The sequence below is a fragment of the Podarcis cretensis genome, assembly GCF_951804945.1.
Source record: "Podarcis cretensis genome assembly, chromosome: 16".
Lineage (NCBI taxonomy): Eukaryota > Metazoa > Chordata > Lepidosauria > Squamata > Lacertidae > Podarcis > Podarcis cretensis.
The window spans coordinates 5,345,444-5,370,517 of record NC_137186.1 but is presented as its reverse complement, the minus strand read 5'-3'; the positions used below and the strand labels follow the sequence as shown (position 1 = coordinate 5,370,517).

Genomic DNA, 25,074 nt, shown 5'->3' with positions numbered 1-25,074 from the left:
CCAACACACAAGCAAATGCCTTCAGAGGCTGACAAGCCTGATACACTTGCCCTCCCTTGTCCCACGTTTATTCCTCCAGTGAAAAACAGCAGGCACTCTGCATGTCCTCAGGAGCACCATTATTTTTGGTTGCTACTCGACACCCCCCAAGAGGTCTGAAATATACTTAGAGTCGAGAGTGGATTTCATGCTCTTTATTCAGCTCATAGTGGTTGAGGAGGAATGGAAGTTCCCCCAGAATGTCTGCTTTATATACATTATTTACACAATGGGCCCCACGTGATTGGCTAATTCCGGGATTCTCCTGTAGGCCAATCAGGTTGTGAATTCACTTCCACCTGGAGCTGGATTGGGTAGCTCTTGTGGACCAATCAGACTGCTGCATTCTGGGTCCTATTGTTCTACGACCAATCAGACTGCTGCATTCTGGATCCTATTGTTCTAGGACCAATCAGACTGCTGCATTTTGGATCCTATTCAACTCAGTACATAACAAGGTCTTTTTGCTTCAAAATCACCCGTGCCAGGATGCAACCTTCCACGCTGATCCTCCTTGATGGGGAACTTTTTTCCAGCCATATTGGGCAATCTCCCAAGGGCCATGTGGCAATGGTGGGCGGGGCCAGAGGCAGAAGTGAGCGGGGCGACAAATGTGAAAGAAAGTTCCCTTTGGGCAGGAAAACAAAATGTCATGATTTCTGCTTGCCCTGTGGGAATTTCACACGCTCTGCTCCTCTGGGTGTTCACCCTCTCATGTCAATGTTCCTCGCAAGAAAAGGGAAAAGTTGACAGCTATGCATCCTCTCCAACTTGCTCCAGAGGGTATGGGGAACCCCAAGAGCAGATTTAAGGGAAAGAAAAAGCCTGTTGTACAGAGAAATCCTTGCAATGTTGGAACACATTGCTCACTGCCACTCTGGATACAGCGCATTATTTTGTCGTTATAAATAGTCATCCTTTTTTTATATTATTTTAGCAGTTGGCTAAATATTTGTTCTATTTATTTATTTATTTTAAATGCTCTGCTAGGTTGTAAGAAAACAACCACCTCAAGGGGTTTGTGAAAAAGATACAACAATAAAATTACCAGGGGGAGGGGAAGCAATAATTCAAGACTTTAATAAACAGTTAAAGTAACATTATACTTTTTTGAAAGACTTTAAAAACAGTTAAAATAACTGTATACTTAAAAACTTGCTTCAAATTTCCAAACAGCTTGAGTAGGCTTGCCTAAACAAAAAACGTTTTTTAGCAGGCACCGAAAAAAATACAGTGTGTTACGAAGTATGTGTCTGAACTCAAATACGTGTCCAGCACTCACAAGTATTCATGCACAAGGGTTTTAGGATGTAGGATTCGCTGAGAGCGCTGACTAAGTTCCTTGTCGCAGCTTGAAGAGAGCTAACTAACCATTAGGATTTTTGTACTAATTTTAGCCAATGCGTTCTAATGGAGGGGGGGGGGGCTTGAGATGAGCAATTCCTCTAATGCCAATAATTCTGTTGTCTCTTCCCAGAGTTCCCTGCCCATTTCTTATTTTGTTTATTCTGCTCCATGAAAAGTTGAAGGAATATAATAGCAGTCAGCAAAAACTGGTTGTCCTCGTTTGCTTTTTCCCTTTGCCTGTGGAGCAGCCTTTCCTTAACAGGAGGTGTTGATTAGATTTTACTGGTAACTAGATTACGAGCATTGATCTTTATACAAGGTATTAGGAGCTCAGGACTCTTCAGGGCACCTTTGAGATAAGACTGGTACCGGGGTCAAGGAAGTTCAAAATGGGGAATCTCCTGCGATATTAAGTTGTTGTTGTTGTTTGGTCGTTTAGTCGTGTCCGCCTCTTTGTGACCCCCTGGACCAGAGCACGCCAGGCACTCCTGTCTTCCACTGCCTCCCGCAGTTTGGTCAAACTCATGCTGGTAGCTTCGAGAACACTGTCCCACCATCTCGTCCTCTGTCGTCCCCTTCTCCTTGTGCCCTCCATCTTTCCCAACATCAGGGTCTTTTCCAGGGAGTCTTCTCTTCTCATGAGGTGGCCAAAGTCTTGGAGCCTCAGCTTCAGGATCTGACCTTCCAGTGAGCACTCAGGGCTGATTTCCTTCAGAATGGAGAGGTTTGATCTTCTTGCAGTCCATGGGACTCTCAAGAGTCTCCTCCAGCACCAGAATTCAAAAGCATCCGTTCTTCAGCGATCAGCCTTCTTTATGGTCCAGCTCTCACTTCCATACATCACTACTGGGAAAACCATAGCTTTAACTATACGGACCTTTGTTGGCAAGGTGATGTCTCTGCTTTAACTATACGGACCTTATAGTTTAACTATAACTATATGGACCTAACTTAATATTGCAGGACTCTATCTCCTGCGATATTAAGTTAGGCCGACCTTTTTACTCATGTCACGATCTGCAGCAGTAAACCACAGAAAAAGTTGTGATCGACACACACACACACACACACCCATTCACAAGGAAAGGCGCCTGCCTGATGTCAATAGGCAGGGAGTTCCAAAGTTACACGAAAAAATCAAGTTCTTCCAAATGCAGAACATGGTACCTGTAGCAGCACCAGTTCTGCCAGCCAACATGGCACCTCGCAGAAAAACTGGTCCCAAATTGTTAATGGCTCTATATACTAATAACAGCACCTTGAATTCGGCTAACAGATTGAGGTTGAATCATGACAAGACAGAAGTACTCTTTTGGGGGGGACAGGAGGCTGGCTAGTGTGGAGGACTCCCTGGTCCTGAAGGGGGTAACTGTGCCCCTGAAAGACCGGGTGCGCAGCCTGGAAGTCATTTTGTACTCGCAGCTGTCCACGGAGGCGCAGGTCAATTCTGTGTCCAGGGCAGCTGTTTATCAGCTCCATCTGCATGCTCTAGTTATCTCTCGCTTGGACTACTGCAATGCGCTCTATGTGGGGCTACCTTTGAAAGGTAGTGGTTTTTTGGTCATCTTGTGAGTCTAGCTTCTGAGATATTCTGTGTCCAGGGCGGCTGTTTACCAGCTCCATCTGGTACGCAGGATGAGACCCTTCCTGCCCGCCGACTGCCTCGCCAGAGTGGTGCATGCTCTAGTTATCTCCCGCTTAGACTACTGCAATGTGCTCTGCGTGGGGCTACCTTTGAAGGTGACCCGGAAACTACAACCAATCCAGAATGCGGCAGCTAGACTGGTGACAGGGAGCGGCCGCCGAGACCATATAACACCGGTCTTGAAAGACCTACACTGGCTCCCAGTACGTTTCCAAGCACAATTCAAAGTGTTGGTGCTGACCTTTAAAGCCCTAAATGGCCTTTGTCCTGTATACCTGAAGGAGCGTCTCCACCCCCATCGTTTTGCCCAGACACTGAGGTCCAGCTCCGAGGGCCTTCTGGCCGTTCCCTTGCTGAAAGAAGCCAAGTTACAGAGAACCAGGCAGAGGGCCTTCTCGGTGGTGGCGCCCTCCCTGTGGAACGCCCTCCCACCAGATGTCAAAGAGAAAAACTTTTAGAAGACATCTGAAGGCAGCCCTGTTTAGAGATTAGAGAAGCTTTTAATGTTGAATAGGTTATTTTATTTTAGTGTTCTGTTGGAAGCCGCCCAGAGTGGCTGGGGAAACCGCACCAGATGGGTGGGGTATAAATAGATGATGATGATGATGATTATATATTATATATTACATTTGATTTGATTTTTGTGGGGTGGGGAGGGCAGAGGGAAGCATTACCTGATATGACCAGACCTTTCCATTTCAGTCGAGGTCTTGTCATGTCCTGAGGCCAAGATCCTGCATTTGCCTTCCAAAATATTCTTGCACAGGGAGTGAATGAGGACCAGTTGTTCTTCAGAAACAATGTTCCTTCAGGGTTTCCCCACACTTCAAAAAAAATGCAAAATATTCCCCAACACCAGTGATCTTGGCAGCTTCGAGGGTTGCTTTTAATTGCTCCTTTTTCAAAGAAGGTTTTTGGACAGCTGGCCATGTCCAAACCTGATCTGTGATTCGTCTCACGGTTTTGGATGTGAAAACATCTGCCTTCATCTGTTCCTTTGGCTGGGTGTTTTAATTCTGCTGGGATGTTTGCCTGTCCTAACCGCTGTATGCCAAATCTTGTCCTCGAGTGCTGGGAAACAGAGAGAAATATATCTCCTCTCTTTCTCCCTTCCTCTGGATATCAATTCACCCTTTTTAAAACACCTTTCTGTAAACTGAGGCAGCATGTGCAGAATCAATGTCAAGCTCCTAGTCCTCATTGTTTAGGGTTGCCATATTGTTCAGCTTATATATATATACAGAGAGAGAGTATGTGCGCTTTTTGGAGCTATTTTTTAGGACAGCCCTAAAATCTCCTATTAATCCCTGTTTCCTCCTCCTCCTCCTCCTCTATTCTAAGCTAGTCTTCCCCAAAGCCTCTTGAAAATTCTTCTGCATTTCCATAGAATCACGAAACTTTAGGGTTGGAAGCGATTCCAAAAGTCATTTCATCCAACCCCCTCAGATGTAGGACTCGCAGTGCAAACTTCTCCCCACAAACACATTTTTGCAAGCCGTTCCCCCGATATAATGTGTTTTGTGTTTTATTTTTACTCTTATATTAATCTATACAGTGGTACCTCGGGTTACATACACTTCAGGTTTCATACGCTTCAGGTTACAGACTCCGCTCACCCAGAAATAGTGCTTCAGGTTAAGAACTTTGCTTCAGGATGAGAACAGAAATCGTGCTCCAGCGGCGCGGCAGCAGCAGGAGGCCCCATTAGCTAAAGTGGTGCTTCAGGTTAAGAACAGTTTCAGGTTAAGTACGGAGCTCCGGAACGAATTAAGTACTTAACCCGAGGTACCACTGTATGTGCACTTCCCACTAATATATCCATCCCCCCCCCAAAAAAAACCCCACCTCGTTCTGGTTCTCAACATTTTCGGAAGTGCAGATATGGTGGATTTGGTTTGAAACATGAGCTGAATCGAATTCCATCGCCTACTCCTGCTCCTCCTAGGCTCTGCTTGCAAACTGGCTGAAATGCCGCAATAATTAAAAGCCTTAGGACCAGCTAACTGTCATCCTTAGAAGGTCATTAGAAGGTCAAAAGATAGCCTCTATGCCCCCCTTCTTGACTTCCTGGGTGAAAAGATTTCTGCTTCTGTTCTTCGTTTGCCTCGCCGCTGAGGGCACTTTTGCTTGGAGAGGGCCGTTTGTTTGCAAACAATCCCATCTGATTTACCCATCAACCTTCTCTTTCCTAGGCTCCTTGCCAAGATCCTGCCAACCTGTGGCCTGCGCCCACTTGGCCCCCGCTGAACGGATTAGCAGGGGGTGGGGTGGGGATGCTGCCATGTCCTTAAGGCCCCCGGCGACATCTTTTTTTCAAGAGGGATTTTAAAAGCTACTTTCCATGGATGTAAACAACAACAAAGTCCACAACCCCAGACCAGTTGCATTTCGCCTTAAAAACCACATCGCTTGCTGAAATGTTCGTGTGCCAGGGGTGCTTTTTCGGGGTGGGGGAGATTGTGTTTGTGAAAGGCAGAAATCACGTCCCTGGGCCAATGCTAAAATTAAGGCGCAAGTGCAATGAAGTTGATTAAAACAGTGTGGCATTTGGGCGTGTTGTGTTTTTCAGTTTTCGGATTCCAAAAAAGGTGGGGCATTCATTGCCTTGAGCCAATACCAGCTCCATCTGATTTTAGATAGCAGATGGTGGAGAATTCAAAAGAAATTGTAGGTTAAATTGATATAATTTTGTTTTGCTTTGTAAGTAAAATGTTTGTAAAGTTGCATGTTGTTTAGTCGTGTCCGACTCTTCGTGACTCCCTGGACCAGAGCACGCCAGGCACTCCTGTCTTCCACTGCCTCCCGCAGTTTGGTCAAACTCATCTTCGTAGCTTCGAGAACACTGTCCCACCATCTCGTCCTCTGTCGTCCCCTTCTCCTTGTGCCCTCCATCTTTCCCAACATCAGGGTTTTTTCCAGGGTGTCTTCTCTTCTCATGAGGGGGCCAAAGTCTTGGAGACTCAGCTTCAGGATCTGTCCTTCCAGTGAGCACTCAGGGCTGATTTCCTTCAGAATGGAGAGGTCTGATCGTCTTGCAGTCCACGGGACTCTCAAGAGTCTCCTCCAGCACCAGAATTCAAAAGCATCCATTCTTTGGCGATCAGCCTTCTTTATGGTCCAGCTCTCACTTCCATACATCACTACTGGGAAAGCCATAGCTTTGACTATACGGACCTTTGTTGGCAAGGTGATGTCTCTACTTTTTAAGATGCTGTCGAGGTTTGTCATTGCTGTTCTCCCAAGAAGCAGGTGTCTTTTAATTTTGTGACTGCTGTCACCATCTGCAGTGAGTAAAGTTGCATAGACACCATTAAAAATGATTGCCAAGTACTTGCAGATATGATGATGATGATGATTAAGATTCAGCATTACGAGACTTTTCAGAAGGTAAAATTAAAATTCTTTGGTTTTCCAAAAGCAGTTGATGTATCTGGATAACTCAGTTGATTAGACTAGAGGATTATCAAGGCCTATTCCAACACTACAATTCTTTGACTCTATGATTCATCAAATGTAGTTTTACCAAGCTAAATGTTGCACGGTCACATAGTAGCAAATTTGAATCTCTCACACCTCAAAATGTATTTTTAAGACTGAAGAAATGTGCAAAAATTAAGTTCCACACCCGTAGTGATAGCTGTGTTAGCAACATGGGTTTTAAACAAACAGGAGAGAGAGAGAGAGAGAGAGAGAGAGAGAGAGAGAGAGAGAGAGAAAGAAAAAAAAAGAGTGTTTGGTGGGTGCTTACTCAGGTGCAACGACCTTCGAGGCGTGTTTTGATAAAACAGCATGGCTTTGTTAAGTTGCTAGTTCTCATTGCAAATTTGCCTTTCCACGGTGATACTTAACGTTAGCAACCTGTGGGTTTTAAAAGGTGAAGAGAGAGCGAGTTTGGCATCTGGGCTGAGCGTTCTCTTGGGTGCAGTGACCTTTTCAGACATGTTTTGATTCCACAAAGCGGTGACCTTTCCTTACACAACTCCCAGCCAAGGATGCTTTTTTTTTTTTTTTAATGTAGCCGATGTAACTGATTTAGAAAGATAAGTGGGGAATGTGAGCGGGTATATTTGGACGGTCCACTCCATATGGTGCCAATGCAACAAAGATTTGGACGGTCCCCAGCCGGATAAAAATACCCGCCACTGGATTAAGGAAAGTTTGACTAAACAAAGGGAGTGGGCCCAGACCTCACAGGGCTGTCGCTCTCTGAGGATCCATGACAACCTTGCGCCCGGCCAGAGGAGGTATCCGGTCTCTCCTCTTTATCCTGTGATAACCGCAGTAGCGGGACTGGTCCATGCGACGTCGAGACATTTTGGTTCAGGTGGGTGATGGTGATGCTCAGAGGAGGATGGAAAGGTGAGAGCGGAGCTCTTGGGAGGCGTTTTTTCAGTGTCAGCTTGTGTTAAATAATGATATTTTTTATAAATGAGTGGTAAGATCACTTGCCAACTACTTGATAGACCTGACGGAGCCCAATTTGAGAAGAGCGTTCACCATGGCCCGTTTCCATTCTATACCCACGGCCTACTGCCCTATTTATGAGCCAATAAGATCTAAGCTCCTCCGCTTGATCCCGTCCACCATCACATCTAAGGAAGACTGTTTGAAATCGCTTCTTGTGGACGCAAATCCCCAAGTATCACGTGGGGTGGCAATCTTTATAGTGCAGGCCTTGAAACTCAGGGCTACTCTGACTGGGTAGTGTGTTCTAGACCTGGACCGGTTTTAATTCTTTCATTACCTTTTAATTCTTTCATACCTTTTTAACCTAATGTGCTGAGCCTATTTTGGGGCCATTATATGCTTTATATTCATCCGCATTCTAGATTCCTGGCGCCGGCAACTAAATCTTTATATTATTGTCTTAGGGTAATTTAAATGTCATAACCCCAGTAATATCGTTTTGAATCTTGTTTGGTTGCTTGTCTATAGCATTTTTAGTTGGTTTTATCCTGCTATGGCTGTATGCTAATGCAATAAAGGTTTTGACTTTGACTTATAAACAAGTTGATATAATGAAATGAAGAGGCGACTGGATGGTTGGCGCCAAGCTTATGTCGGAAGGTTGTTGCTGAGGACTTGAAACCTAGGGCCAAATTCAACTAATGGGTCCTGCTGGAGGATGTAAGGACACTGGCACAGTGGGGCTTTCCCCCCTCTCGCCTCCCCCTTGCACCGCCCCCATTCCCCCAAATAGGCTCGGGGTGCCAGGAGAACCCCAACAACGGTGGCTTGGCGTGGAGAGTGGAGTTGGTTCTCCCAGGCAAGCAGAAACTTGCCCGAACTTTTTAAAAACATAAAAATAAAGCTGGGAGACTCTGCTTTCTTGGAGGTTTTGAAACAGAGCTCAGTTGGACATCTGTCAAGAGTTCTTTAGGGCAGATTTTTGCATTGCAGGGGGTGGGACTTCCAATGAGAGTGGAACCTTGGTTCTCAAACCCCTTGGTACTCAAACAACTTGGGACCCAAACACTGCAAACCCGGAAGTAAGTGTTCCGGTTTGCGAACTTTTTTCGGAAGTTGAATGTGCTCCGTTTTGAGTGTTATGCTTCTGATTTGAGTGCCAAAATTCCAATGTGAGTGCCACACTTCCGATTTGAGTGTTACGCTGAGGTCTGTCTGTTTTTGCTATTTATTTTACATTTTTGTGGCTCTTTTTTTGTTTTTGTGACTGTGTAGAACCCAGTCCAGATACTGACTGATTTGTTTTGTGGCTGCAGTACATTGTTTATTGTTTTCATTTTATGGATCAACGGTCTTGTTAGATAGTAAAATTCATGTTAAATTGCTGTTTTAGGGATTGCTTTTAAAAGTCTGGAACGGATTAATCCATTTTGCATTACTTTCTATGGGAAAGCACGCCTTGGTTTTGGAATGCTTTGGTTTTGGAACGGACTTTTGGAACAGATTAAGTTTGAGAACTAAAGTACCACTGTATACCATTCTATGGTTCTCTGTGTTATAAGAAAAAACTGCTCCTATATACCTTATTGGGTATCCAAGTGTCTGTACAGAGTCCTTATGTAGGTTCTCTATCGGTAGGAGAAAATAGAGGCCAATCAGAGAATATTGAGAAGCAAAGCGGCTAGTAAGCATGATATTTATTAAACGGTTGTAACAGAGTCCCCTGCTCCGCCCACACAGGGAGGGAAGAGATGAACCCGGAACATTGGTGTGCGAGCTCTTATTCAGTGGTACCTCGGGTTACATACGCTTCAGGTTACATACGCTTCAGGTTATAGACTCCGCTAACCCAGAAATATTACCTCAGGTTGAGAACTTTGCTTCAGGATGAGAACAGAAATCGTGCTCCGGCAGCCCGGCGGCAGCAGGAGGCCCCATTAGCTAAAGTGGTGCTTCAGGTTAATAACAGTTTCAGGTTAAGAACAGCCCTACAGAACGAATTAAGTTCTTAACCCGAGGTACCACTGTATACAGTAAAGGCTTTTGAAATTGCCTCCCCTGTAGCTCAAGACCACCCCCCAAAATATCATACATACATCACAGAAAGAGGTGGTCCTCAGCAGAAATACATCACAGGGGCAGATAGCTGATAATGGTCACTGATTGCTTTACCTGGGCAGCCAGGCCATTCCTTTTGAGATGCTCAATAGTTCCTGAATCCAGGTATACACAAATATGCCCTAAAGACGGGAGTTGGGAGCAAAGAGACAATGTGGAGAATATTTGAGGTTGCTGGAAGAATCAAAATGGCTTCAGGGTTGCTCTCCTGTACTATTTCAGACACGTGGTTTATATACTTACGTATGTGTTTGCCTTGTAAATTTATGGACGTTTATTACCGGTATATATGACCTTAGAATTTCTGTAACAATTGCCTGGTTCCGTATTCTGCTCTTTCTCTTTTGCAAGTCTTGTGTATGGGATAATTCAGCTCTGAACATGAGTTCTATATTTTTTCATTGCCTGCGGAAGGGTTGTCCCCAAAAAGATCTGAGTGCTCGGTTCCTCTTTCTTTCGTTTTGCAAAAAAATGCAGCCTTTGAGGCACAGAGGTGAAACGCAGTTGGCACGATGGAGCCTGCTTGATCGGAATCTGTTGCACGTTTTTATGAGCCAATTTCCTCTTCTGGTTCTTCAACCCCCCCCCCCCCAAACAAAAAATGCACTGAGTGACTGATTTATGAGTCACCCAAAACAAGAGTCTGGGTCAGCTTTCCCCCCTCTTCCTTTCGGAAAGGTCAACGAGGGGTTACGAGTTCAGGCATCGTTCAGGGGGCTTTTACGAGCGAGGCAAGCCCACCCCCCCCCCAAAATCCCCCCGCCAGCCCCCTTTTACAGGCCCACTTCTATAAGTCAACATTTAAAAGTGGCAGAGACACACAAAAGAGGTTCCAAGCTTCCGTTGTTGACTTTTGAACGCTGACATTTTCCTTTTTTTAAAAAAAATAAAATTTGTTCCTTTAGGGAGCTGGAAAGGTTTTGAAACTGGGGGGTCTCCACCCACCCCAGGAGAAGAGGGGCTTTGCGGCAGAGAGAACAGGCTGCTACGCAGATGGTGAGGTTGCGAAAGGGGTCTGGTCTTCCCTAAACCGACGGCACGAATCAGGAGGCGATGGGGTCAGCAACCCACGGCCAGATTGGCAGGTAAGTAAGGGGGCAGCCCTCATTTTGGGGGGGGGGTTCTGGGGTGGCAGGGTGTCTGGATGGGCCATAGGTAGGGAAAGACTCCTCCTCTGAACCCTTGAGAGCTGCTGCCAGCCAGTGCAGGCCGTACATGAGGACTGGAATCTTGGCATTATTTTAAAGCCACTGGTAGAGCACTTTCTTTGCATGCAAAAGATCCCAGGTTTGATCACTGGCAGATCCCGGTAAGGCTGGCGGAGAAAAAGGGATGCCATGGTCTGATTCTCTAGAATACGGCTTCCTGGGTTCCATATGTGCATAGTCTTCTGTGACACGTGAGATCTCTGCCCCATGGCGCTTACAGTGCAGGAAAGGAGGCCAGGGAGAGAACTGAGCAAAAAGGCTAACGCATTGTAGTCATTAGAGTGTTTGACTTAGAGCCTGCGAGCCCAGGGTTCGAGTCTCACACGCTCAGCTACATTTTTAAAATTTATTTTAGCCTTTTTTTCTAAATAAACAAATCATGGGTTTTTAGCTAGCTCCTTGTCTGTTCTAATTATTTTGGAAGGTTTTAAGTTGTTGTTCTGAATTGGTTGTTGCTTTTTACTTGTTCTGTTCTTTTTTTTAGTAAACCGCTTTTTTTTAACTATCATAAAACAAATTTTATGAAATAGATAAATAAGTATGTTGTATCCTTTCCTCCCCAAAAGAGATAAGGGCATCAAACACAAGTGTGTTAAAACAATAGGGTTTAAAAGTAAGCAAAAATGTGTTTAAAACTTTTTTAAAAATCCTTAAAACTATCTAAAAGCAATTTACCAACCACGTAAAAACATTTGAGAGCACTTAAAATTCTTTTAAGGGATGCGGGTGGCGCTGTGCGTTAAACCACAAAACCTAGGACTTGCAAATCAGAAGGTCGGCAGTTCGAATCCCCGTGACAGGGTGAGCTCCCATTGCTCGGTCCCTGCTCCTGCCAACCTAGCAGTTCGAAAGCACGTCAAAGTGCAAGTAGATAAATAGGTCCCGCTCCGGTGGGAAGGTAAACGGCGTTTCTGTGTGCTGCTCTGGTTCGCCAGAAGCGGCTTAGTCATGCTGGTCTCATGACCCGGAAGCTGTACGCCGGCTCCCTCGGCCAATAAAGCGAGATGAGCACCACAACCCCAGAGTCAGTCACGACTGGACCTAATGGTTAGGGGTCCCTTTACCTTTTAAAAAATCCTTTAAAAAGGCATTGCAGACCCTCACAGTTGTCCATTATCAAGTAGCTTTCATGAGGCCTTCCTGGAATTATGGTCTCTCAACCTTGAGCCTACCTCACAGGGTTGTTGTTCTGAAAAAGGAAAGGAAGAGGATCTGCTCCTCTAGCTCCTTGGAGGAAAAGGATGGCTATAAATGTCACGATAAATAAAAATAAACAGAGGAAAGTTGGAAAGGGAGGCTAAGGCTTCAGCCAGGGGGTGGGTGACTGTGGCAGTTATACAGACTTAGCACTGAGAATTAGGGCTAAGCAACTGGGAAAGAGATTTAACAGGAGAAAGGGAATCTGGAATAACAAAGTCCCCGCATATGCACTTATTTAAACAATTTGCAAGAGTGCGTTTAATCCCACATATGCATTTATTTAAATAAGAATGCTCTTATTTCTACATACGAGTTTATTTAAATTGCCCTGCTTTCCAAAGGGTTTTCCAAACGTACAATAAACGGAGCCTGTTTTATGGCGAGTTCAGCCAGAGGGCTGGACCCAGTCTCCCTGCGGAACCCCTGCAACTCTTTGCCTATTAATTTGACCATTTCAGCAATATCCAGAGGGGTTTTTTTTTGCAATACCTTTTCCTTTGATTGGTACGACTTCTATTGTTTATTTATTGAAATTATATACCGCCCTGTACCCGCAGCTCTCAGGGCGGTTTACAGAATAAAGTCAAAATATAAAACCACAAAATCCATAATCAGAATAAAATAAAATAAAAAATTAAAAGGGCATAGGATGTCAATCAATGGCCAGTAAAGCCAGTCTTTTAGCATGTTCTGTTTGGGGAGCCTGGATTTTGAAAAAAGTGACCCTTACCTCTCTGGGCTTTTGTTTCTGCTTTTTGTTTTTGTTTCACGAGAACTAGAAACTTGCCCTGCCTCCCCACATATTCCTGGTTTGTGGCATTTTTGTACTGAGGCAGTTTGAGGTCTTTCTGTGTGTGTGTGCTTGTGTTTAAAAGGCTTCTGGGCATAGATTTTGGCAGGGTCAGAAAGGAATCCATCTCTCGCCCCCAGAAGCAGAAGCCAGCCAGGTGCGCCCTGGTATTTATTGATTTCCTCTCTTGTCTGGAGTGTTTCAGGTAACAACCTTCCCTGCGGGGCAAAGATAGCAGACGCGGTCCAGGTGTTGCCCTGATCTGCTTCGACAACTCCCCCCCCCCCCCGCCCCCCAACGGCCCTAATTGCAAGGCAATGGACAAATTCATTCTTTTCCCCTGAAAACAAAATGGAGGCAGCAATGTTCATTGTTGTTGTTGTTTAGTCGTTTAGTCGTGTCCGCCTCTTCATGACCCCCTGGACCAGAGCACGCCAGGCACTCCTGTCTTCCACTGCCTCCCGCAGTTTGGTCAAACTCATCTTCGTAGCTTCGACAACACTGTCCAACCATCTCGTCCTCTGTCGTCCCCTTCTCCTTGTGCCCTCCATCTTTCCCAACATCAGGGTTTTTTCCAGGGAGTCTTCTCTTCTCATGAGGTGGCCAAAGTATTGGCGCCTCAGCTTCAGGATCTGTCCTTCCAGTGAGCACTCAGGGCTGATTTCCTTGAGAATGGAGAGGTTTGATCTTCTTGCAGTCCATGGGACTCTCAAGAGTCTCCTCCAGCACCAGAATTCAAAAGCATCCATTCTTCAGTGATTAGACTTCTTTATGGTCCAGCTCTCACTTCCATACATCACTACTGGGAAAACCATAGCTTTAACTATACGGACCTTTGTTGGCAAGGTGATGTCTCAACTTTTCAATAATGTTCATTATTAATCCCTTTATTTAGCAGAATACCACTTTGACTGTAGCAAAACCTCTCAGCCATTTGCAAGAAGTATTGAAATCACCCACCTGGGAAAAGTTCAGAACTTTTAAAGGTATTTAAAGTTAACAGAAAGCAACAACAACAACAACAAAACAGATTTAAACCCCTCAAATTCTACGCATCTGGGGGCAGGCTTGCCTAAATGACTGCATTTTAAGCAGGCGTTGAAGAAAAGAGTATAGAAAAGGCATCAAGTGGCAGGGAGTTCCAAAGTTTAGGTCAATTTCTTGCAAACGCAGAACGGATATTATGTGGCGCTGGCTCCACAGGTCGATGCAGTTGAGGGAGCACGTATCAAAAGGTGAGATGCGAGGGCCAGACAGAGACTGCTTGAGGGCCACATTTGGGAGTTTGAGGGCCGCATTTGGTCTAGGATGATGACAGGAGCTGGAAGTGGGGGGGGGCACAGGTCCCACAGCCCCTAGTGTGACCTCTTGGGGTCACGCAAAGGAAAAGGGTGTTTGTCTTTTTCCCCACCAAGATTTACGGGATTCCTTTTCACGCATTTCAGGCAGAGAATTCCCACTGAAAGCTCACGGGGCACAACCAGAAGACCCCCCCCCCAGCTGGGGTTCGAGTCCACCAGATGCCTCTCTCCTGGTGGGGTCCATCTGCGTGATGTGGGGGGAGCCAGGAATTGTTTAGCGTTTCCTACCCCAAAGCATATGCAGTCCAGATGGCGTAGCAACAGCTTTTCTTTTTTTAAAAAAAGGAAATGAGGGGGTTTTCTTTGGTGGGTGGGGTAGTATCTTCTGCAACCTTCCTCTGAAATCGGAGGGCTTTCATAATTGGCGAGTGGCAGAGAATTTCAGAAGATAATTTGGCCCATTTCCCTGCTTATTTTTCTATAGGGGAATCTGGGGCCGGCCCTACTGTTAGGTGGGTGTTGTAAAACGGCAGCCAACTGCTGTTTAATTTGGCCAAAAACATTATATAAACATTATCAGGAGGTCTGCCTAGCTAAGTATTGTCAACTCAGACTGGCAGCTGCTCTTTCCAGGGGACATTCCCAGCCCTACTTGGGGAGGCTGGTGGGTTTCGAACCCGGGACCTTATGCATGCAAAGCAAATACTCTCCCGCTGAGCTACAGGGCCTTCCCCTTAAAATGAAGCTAAGGTTCCAGTCCTCGTTGTTCGGAATAGAGGGCTGATTTAAATAGGAACACAGCAAAGGGCTTTCTGTGGAGCCTTTTCAGATCGAAAACCAGGACACACGTCTTCCTGGTCAAGTCACATGACCCATGCCGTGATTTTGCCCCTACCCAAAATGCTTTTTTACGGGGCAAGAGCGCAGTGCCAGGGCTCGTGATAACACAGCACCCAAAATGGCAGCCACAATCTCATGCGAAAAAATGTTTTTTTCCGGGACACATGATGGGTATGCAGAGTTCGTCTACAGCAGATCTCCAGGGTTTAAGAAAGTAAATTAAACATCGTAGGCCAGTGGTTCTAAAACTTATTTTCTCTAGGCCACACTTGCAGAGAAAAACTTGCTCGCACCACACCGAATTTTTTATTGCTAAGAAATACATCAGAAGAGAAAAAATAAAAACCCTTAGCAGGGCTTGATTCATGGGACATTCAGAAAGTATAAAGCAAAATCGCTACATAAGAACATGAATCACTCCCAAAATATAATTATAAACAAGCCTCTTATACACGTGCCTGAAGTATGTATACAGACTCAGTGAGAGCTGTGAGCTTGCTTTTTCCAGGTAATCTCATTTATATTAGGTCTAATTGGAGACTTATTAACACTCTGCTGTACAGTGGTACCTTGGTTCTCAAACTTAATCCATTCCGGGAGTCCGTTCGACTTCCGAAAACGTTCGGAAACCAAAGCACGGCTTCTGATTGGCTGCAGGAACTTTCTGCACTCAATTGGAATCCATGTTGGACATTCGGCTTCCAAAAAAAGTTCGCAAACTGGAACACTCACTTCCGGGTTTGCGTCGTTTGGGAGCCAAAACATAACAAGTCACAAGGCGTTCAAGAACCAAGGTACGACTGTACTTCACTGAAATGTTTAAATGTTTATTTGATTGCCCTTTAATCTTCTTGCCACACAATACTTCCTGCCTTAGCCAATAGATGCTCCAAACTATCTAGGCAGCGCAAATCTAGGCCAATTCTGGATCCACACGTCCTTCCACAGTGAGGATATTGGTTTCCGGGCCGGAGTTGATCACGGTGTGGATTTGCCAAGCACGCCTTCCTCTTAGCACATTTCTCCCTTGCGTCCTGAGTTCGAGTGTCTTCAAAGCCCATGACACCTTTGGTAAAGGCTGTTCTCCAACTAGAGCGCTCACAGGCCAGTGTTTCCCAATTGTTGGTGTTTATACTACATTTTTTTAGATATGCCTTGAGAGAGTCTTTAAACCTCTTTTGTTGACCACCAGCATTACGCTTTCCATTTTTAAGTTCAGAATAGAGGAGTTGCTTTGGAAGACGATCATCAGGCATCCACATGACATGACCAGTCCAACAAAGTTAATGTCGAAGAACATGGTTGATTGGGAACATGCTACTAACCCCAAATGGGATGTCTGAACTATTTCAGCGAACTAGTTCCTCCCCCCACCCTCCAGTAAATATACTTTGTGTATTTGCAGGACCTCCAGTGAAAAGTTTCTGGGAGCAAAAATCCTGGCGAACTCTTGAAATGGGTTGGGCGGTTCAAAATGGCCGGCTTGCGGGGGGGGGGGGCGGGAATCGAACCCCGAATTCGGGTTTTGATTGGTGGGCATCTCGGAAGCTTCCAGAACAGCTTGCCTGTGGCCCATCAGCTCTGGTTGGGCGGCCTGGACCAGGATTGCCAGGTCCCTCCTGGGAGAACATTTCCTGCCACACTTTTCAACAGTTGGCCCTCGTGGCTGCCCGCCAGGTCCCACCCTGTCTGGAGAGCATAGTTTCCTGCCCTCGCGAGCCTTTGGCTTTGGAGCGATCAAATGCAGAGAGGCTGAACTCTCCCCCTTCTCAAGAGACTTCTTGTTTGTGGAAATAACTTATCTCTCTTCCAAGCTGCGTGGGACCTCTGCAATCGTAATAATCAAAGGGAGAGTTGACCTGTCATAAAGAAGGAATTATTTTAGGAGCAGAGAGACAGAACGCTGAATTTTGAGACAGATCACAATCTCAGTTCCAAGAAGGCCTGACGGGGAATGAAAGCATTTTCCCGCCCCGTGCGACAGAGGCCTGGGACCATGTCCCGTACCCTCCCACCCAACGCAACAACAAAGCCAAACATGCACAAAAGAGCCGAATGTCTGCGCACCCGTTATATTTTCACAAGTGCTTGTTCTCTGCTCCCCGGGTTGTTTGCTAGCCAAGAGTGACGTTTACGATGTTTGGTGACAATTTTGCCGCGTGGTCAGTGAAGCCTGTTGAGAAAGCTGCTTTGAAAATTGTGCCACCCAGGTCGACGTTTCTGGGGAAAGGGCCTTTCCCCTCCCCAAAACCACAGGTTGTGCATGAGTGATGATGGCTGTGTCCCACCTCCTGTGCTGGAGGCAGTAAATGCCACTGGATGAGAATAGTTTCTGGGGATCGTCAGGGAAACGAAAATTGCAGTTGCACTCAGATCATGCTTGCGAGTTTCCCTAGTTGACCCCTAGGATGGGGGTTAGCAAGGTTTATCTTTCCTGGGCCGGATCGGTTCTATGGAGATCCCTCCGTGGACCGGATCGTGCCCGTGCCCATGATTTTTGATGTCTGCGCATGTGCAGGCGCAATTTTCACGCCTGCACAGATGCGATTTCTGGTGCCACGGAAGCGAGTCGCTGCGCTGGTATCTTGGTTTGGGAGCGGCTCGTGGGCCAGTCAAACAACCTCCGCAGGCCGCTTTTGGCCCATGGGCCTTAGGTTGCTGACCCCTGCCCTAGGAGGACAGGATTACTGGACTAGGTGGCCTAGCTCCAGGGCTCTTCTGATGGAACCTCCAGGCCCAGAGGCAGTCTACCTAGATCCCTAGGTTCTTGGGGGCATTTGGCTGCTGTGAGAACAGGGCTCCTTTTGCCCTGATCCAGTACCTCCCCCTATTCTTATGTTCCTGGAATCTCATGTAGCAGAAATGGGCTAAAGAACTTTCCTCCAAGATTTAGATTCTCCAATTTGGCCTTGATCGCCTTGATTCAAGGTATACTGCCTTGAAACAGGGAGGCTCCATATATCCATTAAAAAATCAGAATACAAGAAGGGTCATTCAGCGGCTGGATCGGGCCAACGCAGGGCACTTGTATTATGGAAACCTCTTCTCCCTGCGGCCAGGCAGGTGCCCAAATTGGATAGTCCTAGAGCAGGAGCTGGGCATAACAGTGGTGCTCTGTGATTCCCTCAAATTCTGCCCCTGACAGGAGAGGTAGAACGTATGTTCTAGGCAATTGCCCTTACTGAACCCCAGCTAAAGCCACCATTCATCACACCTTGTGACCATGTTGTTGTTATTGTCGTTTAGTCGTGTCCGCCTCTTCGTGACCCCATGGACCAGAGCACGCCAGGCACTCCTGTCTTCCACTGCCTCCCGCAGTTTGGTCAAACTCATGCTGGTAGCTTCAAGAACACTGTCCCACCATCTCGTCCTCTGTCGTCCCCTTCTCCTTGAGCCCTCCGTCTTTCCCAGCATCAGGGTCTTTTCCAGGGAGTCTTCTCTTCTCATGAGGTGGCCAAAGTCTTGGAGCCTCAGCTTCAGGATCTGTCCTTCCAGTGAGCACTCAGGGATGATTTCCTTCAGAATGGAGAGGTTTGATCTTCTTGCAGTCCATGGGACTCTCAAGAGTCTCCTCCAGCACCAGAATTCAAAAGCATCCATTCTTCGGCAATCAGCCTTCTTTATGGTCCAGCTCTCACTTCCATACATCACTACTGAGAAAGCCATAGCTTTAACTATATGGACCTTTGTTGGCAAGGTGATGTCTCTGATTTTAAGATGCTGTTGTGACCATGGATTCTCTAAATTAAGTTTCCACTTCACAAATAAAGAGGTTGCCACAGACGCCGTTCTCCACCTCGACATTTAATCCCCACAGCAACCCTGTGAGGTAGGTCAGGCTGAGAGAGGCAGTGACTGGCAGCCCCCAAGGGTCACCCCCCCCCAGTGAGCTCCCAGTGAGCCAAGTGGATTTGAATTCATGTCTCTTGGGTCCAACACTCAGTGGTGTCCAAACTTTTTTCAAAGAGGGCCAGAGTTGATGAAGTGAAGGGCCGTGGGGGTCGATCAAAGTTGCTGAGCTTCTTTTAGGACTGAAGGTGTTGAGGGGTTTTTTTAAAGGATTTTAGCCCAGAAATTAACTTCCACAGGGGCCAGATTATACCGACCGACGGGCCAGATTAGGCCCCCAAAACGGACTTTGGACATAACCACTACGCTACCACCATCTCTCTCTTGCGGAAGAGAACTAGTTTTGAGGGCACGTTAAAAAACAACTGAAAGTCTGGAAGAATAAGAAATCAAGAGAGCAAACTTTTTGTAAAAGAATGGAATGGTTTACTGAATATTTACGGATAAATTGTAAACAGATAAAAACATTGGCAGGGTTATTGTAATAACCTGCAGTTTCGTAAGAGCATTTCTTTAAAAAAGATGAATAAATGAGCAAATTAAGTTAATTAGGAGATGCAGAAGATACTAAAAATAAATTTGAGGAACCGCAGAAAGAGGGGGAAGGAAGTCAAGCTTTGAAATGTCAAAATGATTGTAAAATCAGTGAAATGTATCGACCTGAAAAGCATAAATAAAAAATTTAAACAACAACTGAAAGTCCAAACAGCATTGAAAGCTGCTGAACAGGAAAATAGTTTTAGTGTCAGCCGCTCTCTGCAAGGTGCATGTTGACGGATTAATGCGCTGCGCACTGAGTACAGAACCATGTGTGCGCGCATTAGAGAAGAGAGCGTTCTTTTATTGCTCTGTTGGAAGAAACTCCGAGGGCTGTCTCATCGTCACGGGCTCCGTCCTGAGCCAGGACAACCTCTGCAAACATCCCCACCAAATTCCTGTCCAACTTTTTTCTCCCTTGCAAAAAAATAATAATTAAAAAGCGCCCCCCGGGGGAAAGACGTTCCACAGCCGCCTCCCTGAGTGAGTCAGCTTCGCTTGCTTTTGTGGCACCTGATTCCTGCTTGCGTAGGTTGATCTCCGGGCGTGGGGGGGGGGAACAGACTTTTACTTGTGGGGGTTGTTTTGCCCCAATCTGGTTGGTGACAATGCTGGCTACCCATCTGAGCCAGCCTCTGACTCATCCTTGGCCTGCCGCGAGAATCTCTTGGCGGTCACACAGGGTAATAAAACTGTTGCACGCTCGTTCCCCTTGCCTCCTTTTGTGCACGATGGGGGATTTTTCAGGAGAGATGGGGAAGGTGAGAACAGCCTGCCCCCCCCCCTTAGTAAGTGACTCACTTCAGCAAAAGGACAGGGCAGCCTGTTGACCTCTGTATAGGAAAGGATTGGAGCCAGAAAGTTTGTGGTGGGAGGGCAGGTGCCCCAAGGGTGAAACTGGGGTGGCTCTCGTGAAAATTTCTTTGGGGAAGAAATTTTGATTTAAATCTGCAGTTAAAAGCAAAACTGTCTAATCTGCAATTTCCGAAACGGGTATGTGAACCGAAGCACTTCCTGGAAATCTGCATTTCTCTGAATTTTGCAGGGCAGTTTTTCCAGGCAAGTATTGAAAAATGCATATAACTAAGGTGAAATGTGGAAATAATACAGGAAGAATGCGTCAAATTGGGTGTCGTCGCTTTGCAAAAGCGTGTCCGTTCGGTGAAATCATGTTCCGACGTGGGTTCTAGTGAAAATGCGAAACGAAAATGCATCGTATAAGGTGAAATGGCTTTGGGGAAAAAATGTGTCCGTTGGGCAAAATTGCATCAGAAATGTGCGCGGTATGAGAAATTCACACTAAATTCACAATTTGTAGAGTCGTAAGGGAATAAAGGGGTCATTCTAACCCAGCCCCGTACAATGCTGAGGAGTTTTTGTGAGGAGTTAAAAACAAAATCGCAAACTGGTGTGGAGAATTGAACTTGAAATGAGAGACTGAGAGAAATTTGCAGGTGTCCTTCATCTCTAGTACACATTAGCCTTTTCAGTCTGTCAGGAAGGGTTTTCTTAAGATTGACCGATCTACTATACCTGAGCCATGGAAGGTGCCCAAATTAATGTCATGTATGTTGTTTTGTTTTAGTGTGCTGGTTATCCCCAGCATCGAGTTCGACAAACATTTTCTTTCTTTCTTTTTAAATATATTTTAAAATTTTATTAGTATTTTCCACACAACAACAACAACACGAAAAATATCAATAAACAAAACACAAAAACCAACATACAAAAAAACCCAAATCCGTATCTTATAAGTTAATAATATAAACACTAAAAAGAAAAACAAACACTGACTTCCACCAATTCCACAGCACCTCCTTTACCTCTCATTGTGTCTTCCTGTTTTCCTTATCTCTATCCTAGCATCTAGATATAAATCTAGATATAAATATTTTCATCAGTAGCCAGGGAGTTCCAAAGTTCCACACTAAGAGATCAATTCCGTACAAATGCAGAATGGAGGGAGGGAGCTGGCCTAGTAGAGGCAAAAGGATGGAAATAATAATAATAATAATAATAATAATAATAATAATAATAATAATTTATTATTTATACCCTGCCCATCTGTCTGGGCTTCCATCAAAGGGCCCCGGTGCTCTCTGAGCAAAGAAGCGCCCATAGTTTCACCCGCCAGATATCCCCCACCACCCTCTGGCTCTGATGTGCTGGTGCCGTGGCAGCCAGCGACTGATTCGATCTCGGTGCCTGGTGACATAACCGTTGTACGGCTGATGAGGATCCCCCGGGAAGGGGATGCGAGCGAGAGACTCGGAGGCCAGCAAAGCTCTCGCTGCTTGGAATCTGCCTTGACGCAGCGGGGGGAAGCGCTGAAGTCAGTGGTCCCGGCGTGAGATCTTCCTCACAGCCAGCTTTCAAAAGGGAGTTTTCTTATGTACGATTAAATCATAGGGACAGAAGATGCTGAGCTGGTTTTAAGGCGCATTCCTTTCTCCACCTACCCCAGATGGTCTCGCAATAGCCAACGCAGCGCCCTCAGAGAGCCTTGTACTCCAGCGCCGGGCAGGCAGCGGCGCTCAGTGGTTAGGGATGATGCGAGTTGTCGCCAAGCCAGACCTGTAGGGCCACTTCCAATTTAATGAAAACATTTTACCCCGCTTTTTAACCTTGTTTTGGAGAAAACAATCCCAGGATTACCAAAGATCAGTGGTAAGAACATCCCGAAACCTGGGTGTCCCGAAATACCGCCTCTGGGTGCAAATAGGCATTTTTGGATCTGAATGGGTGTGTATTTGCCTCTAATGCTAGTTCTTCACAGAGAAAAACCATGGATGTTTATTACATGACTACCAATGACTGCTAACCACAATGGCTATGTTTTCCCTTGAAGGTCTGATTTTTAAAAATATTATTATTACAGTGGTACCTTGGTTTACGAACTTAATCCATTCCGGAAGTCCGTTCTTAAACCAAAGCGTTCTTAAACCAAGGCGTGCTTTCCCATAGCAGCGGGGGACTCAATTTACAACACACTCAACAGGAAGCGAAACGTGTTCTTAAACCAAGGCCACAAACCAAAACACCTACTTCCGGGATTGCAGCTTTTTTCTTAATCCAAGTTGTTCATAAACTAAGCTGTTCTTAAACCAAGGTACCACTGTATTTTTATTTTTTTTTACCAACAACCAAACCGCAAACAGTGAAAACAAACAGTGAAAACCCCCAGGTGGCTGATACATTAGGTATACATAATCATTAATAACATATTCAAATCAACCATATGTACAATTCTGTATACCTTAACACTCCTCCCTCCACAAAGTTTATTTAACTTTTAACATTTTAATTGCCACAGTTTGTTCAGACCTGCCCAAATAATTCAATATCTTCTGAAACCAATCCTCCTCCTTCTCACTGACTTTAAACCCTTTCATTCTATGTATCTTCACAGTTAGGTTTTCTAAGATTATAATATTTTTCAATTTTTCCCTCCAATGGTTCACCCCTAGCTCTTCTGCATTTTTCCAGTTATTCGCTGTAACCTGTCTGGCTGCAATTAAGGTACCGCTGTATTATTAATTAGATTCAGCAGTGAGTGCAAGACCTCCACAGCTTGCAGTGAACCTTCCTGTGTTCAGTGAACGGGTCCTCCTTGACTATAAAGCGATGGGGCATTAAAAGCAGGGATATTCCCATCATGCTTTGCTCAGGAACTTTCCTGGAGAGCCTGCCTGACTCAGCAAAAGCCGCCATCTTCCTGCCTCGCCCAAAAGCAGCAGCTCCCTGACCATCACTGCCTTGTTTTCCTTTCCAGGTTTCCCTTGGCTTCCATCTCCTTGACTGTCTCCGCGATGATGTTGATGGCCAGCCTCTGCCAAGCCGCCGAGAAGGTGAGTCAGTCTGCAGCAATGGGCTTACTCGCGAGCAAAGATCTTTTTTTGCAAAGATTAACTACCTTCGCTTGGAGAAATCGATTCCCCAAGTGAAGGCGGTTAACCTTTGCAAAAGTTCTGGACGGAGAATAAGAATAGGGAGCCGGAGATTGACAGCATGAGAACTCGGAAAAGTGAGGACTAGCGACTTGGAGTTTGGTAATCTGATTGCCTGCAATCTGATTGCATTAAGGACATCAGAGGAGCTCAGTTGGATCAGGCCAAGGGAACAAGTCCAGTATCCTGTTCACAGAGTGGCCAGCCAGAAGCGCACTAGCAACGCTCTCCCCTCCTTGACTATGTCCAGTTCTCTTTTAAAGCCATCCAAGTTGGTGTCCTGCAGCAGTGAGTTCCATAGTTTAACTATGTGCTGGATTAAAAAGGTCTTTTTCATTTATCTGCTCTGAATCTTCCAGCGTTCATCTTCTTTGGAAGTCCACAAGTTCTTTTTGCTCTTTTCAACATGAGGACTGCCTGAGTCACTCAGCCTCTGGATACGGGTTAAGTGGCCTTCCAGCCCTCAGTTTTCCCCATCTGTAAAATGGACATAAGAAGCAGCAGCGGGTGGATTCGGCTTGTTGAAATAGCGTTCTCTTTTCCTCCCTGCAAGAACAGGGGGCACACAAACACACACACAGTTTTATTATCTGCAAAACAAAATTTGTTATAGAGCTGTGTGAAGGCTTTTGCCGCATTAATAGAACTGTTATTTTTAACTTTCTTGTTTGTTTTTCCTGCCTCTGTTGAAGCCGGAGCAAGGCAACCAGGAAACTTTAATGGTGGGCAGGAGCTATAATAAACGAGCTCAAGGCCCCCTCACTCCACACTTTGGGGAAATCCTTTTTCAGTGATGGGAAAATCAAGACTCCGGCTATTTCTGGAAGGTTAAAAGGGAGCCCTGTTGCATCCGGAGGCCTAAACATTGGCCTCAATTGTAATCAAGGCTCTTATTTGTTCTACAATAATAATAATAAAAGCTGGAAAGGTAAAGGGACCCCTGACCATTAGGTCCAGTCGTGGCTGACTCTGAGGTTGCGGCGCTCATCTCACTTTATTGGCCGAGGGAGCCAGTGTACAGCTTCCTGGTCATGTGGCCAGCATGACGAAGCTGCTTCTGGCGAACCAGAGCAGCGCACGGAAACGCCGTTTACCTTCCCACCGGAGCAGTACCTATTTATCTACTTGCACTTTGAGGTGCTTTCGAACTGCTAGGTTGGCAGGCGCAGGGACCGAGCAATGGGAGCTCACCCCGTCACAGGGATTCGAACCGCCAACCTTCTGATTGGCAAGTCCTAGGCTCTGTGGTTTAACCCACAGCGCCACCCGCATCCCTTGAAAATTGATAATGCAGTTCCTGAGCATTATCAGCCTTTAGCCTCATCCCCATAACCTGTGAAATGGACATATTCCAGACCTATCTGGACAGCTCAGTTGTGAAGATCATGGCTGACGTAAGGAGCCCTGCACTTTTAACAGTGTGGGGATAACGTTCGTGAATAAGAAGTATTGAGCTGGGCAATGCACATAAGTGGCGGCTCCACCCCCTCGATCATTTTGCTAGTCCTTTTCTGAACCTTTTCCAGCTCTACAATATCCTTTTTCAAGCGAGGCGACCAGAACCATCCTCAAAATGCAGTCCTACCATCCCTTTGTATAATGGCCTTATGGTAGTGGCAGTTTTGATTTCAATTCGTTTCCTAATGAACTCTAGCATGGAATCTGCCTTATTCAGGTGTGGTTAAGAAAGTCAAAGGGCATCTTAAGGTAAAGGGACCGCTGACCATTAGGTCCAGTCGTGGCCGACTCTGGGGTTGTGGTGCTCATCTCACTTTATTGGCCGAGGGAGCCGGCGTACAGCTTCCGGGTCATGTGGCCAGCATGTCTAAGCCGCTTCTGGCGAACC

General features: G+C 45.9%; 1 protein-coding gene across 4 annotated transcripts in view; it reads left to right on the top strand.

The window, feature by feature from the left end:
* ADAMTSL4 (ADAMTS like 4) overlaps window positions 1-25,074 on the top strand; it is an 85,521-nt gene that overhangs the window by 17,030 nt on the left and 43,417 nt on the right. For 3 of the 4 annotated variants that reach the window (XM_079957892.1, XM_079957894.1, XM_079957891.1), the window contains 2 exons: window positions 10,462-10,641; window positions 23,054-23,129. In XM_079957892.1, the coding sequence (XP_079814018.1) occupies window positions 10,610-10,641; window positions 23,054-23,129 (108 nt within the window). In that variant the 5' untranslated portion in view covers window positions 10,462-10,609. Of the gene's footprint in view, window positions 1-7,267; window positions 7,356-10,461; window positions 10,642-23,053; window positions 23,130-25,074 lie in introns of those variants that run through there. The other variant, XM_079957893.1, reaches the window with a different exon arrangement.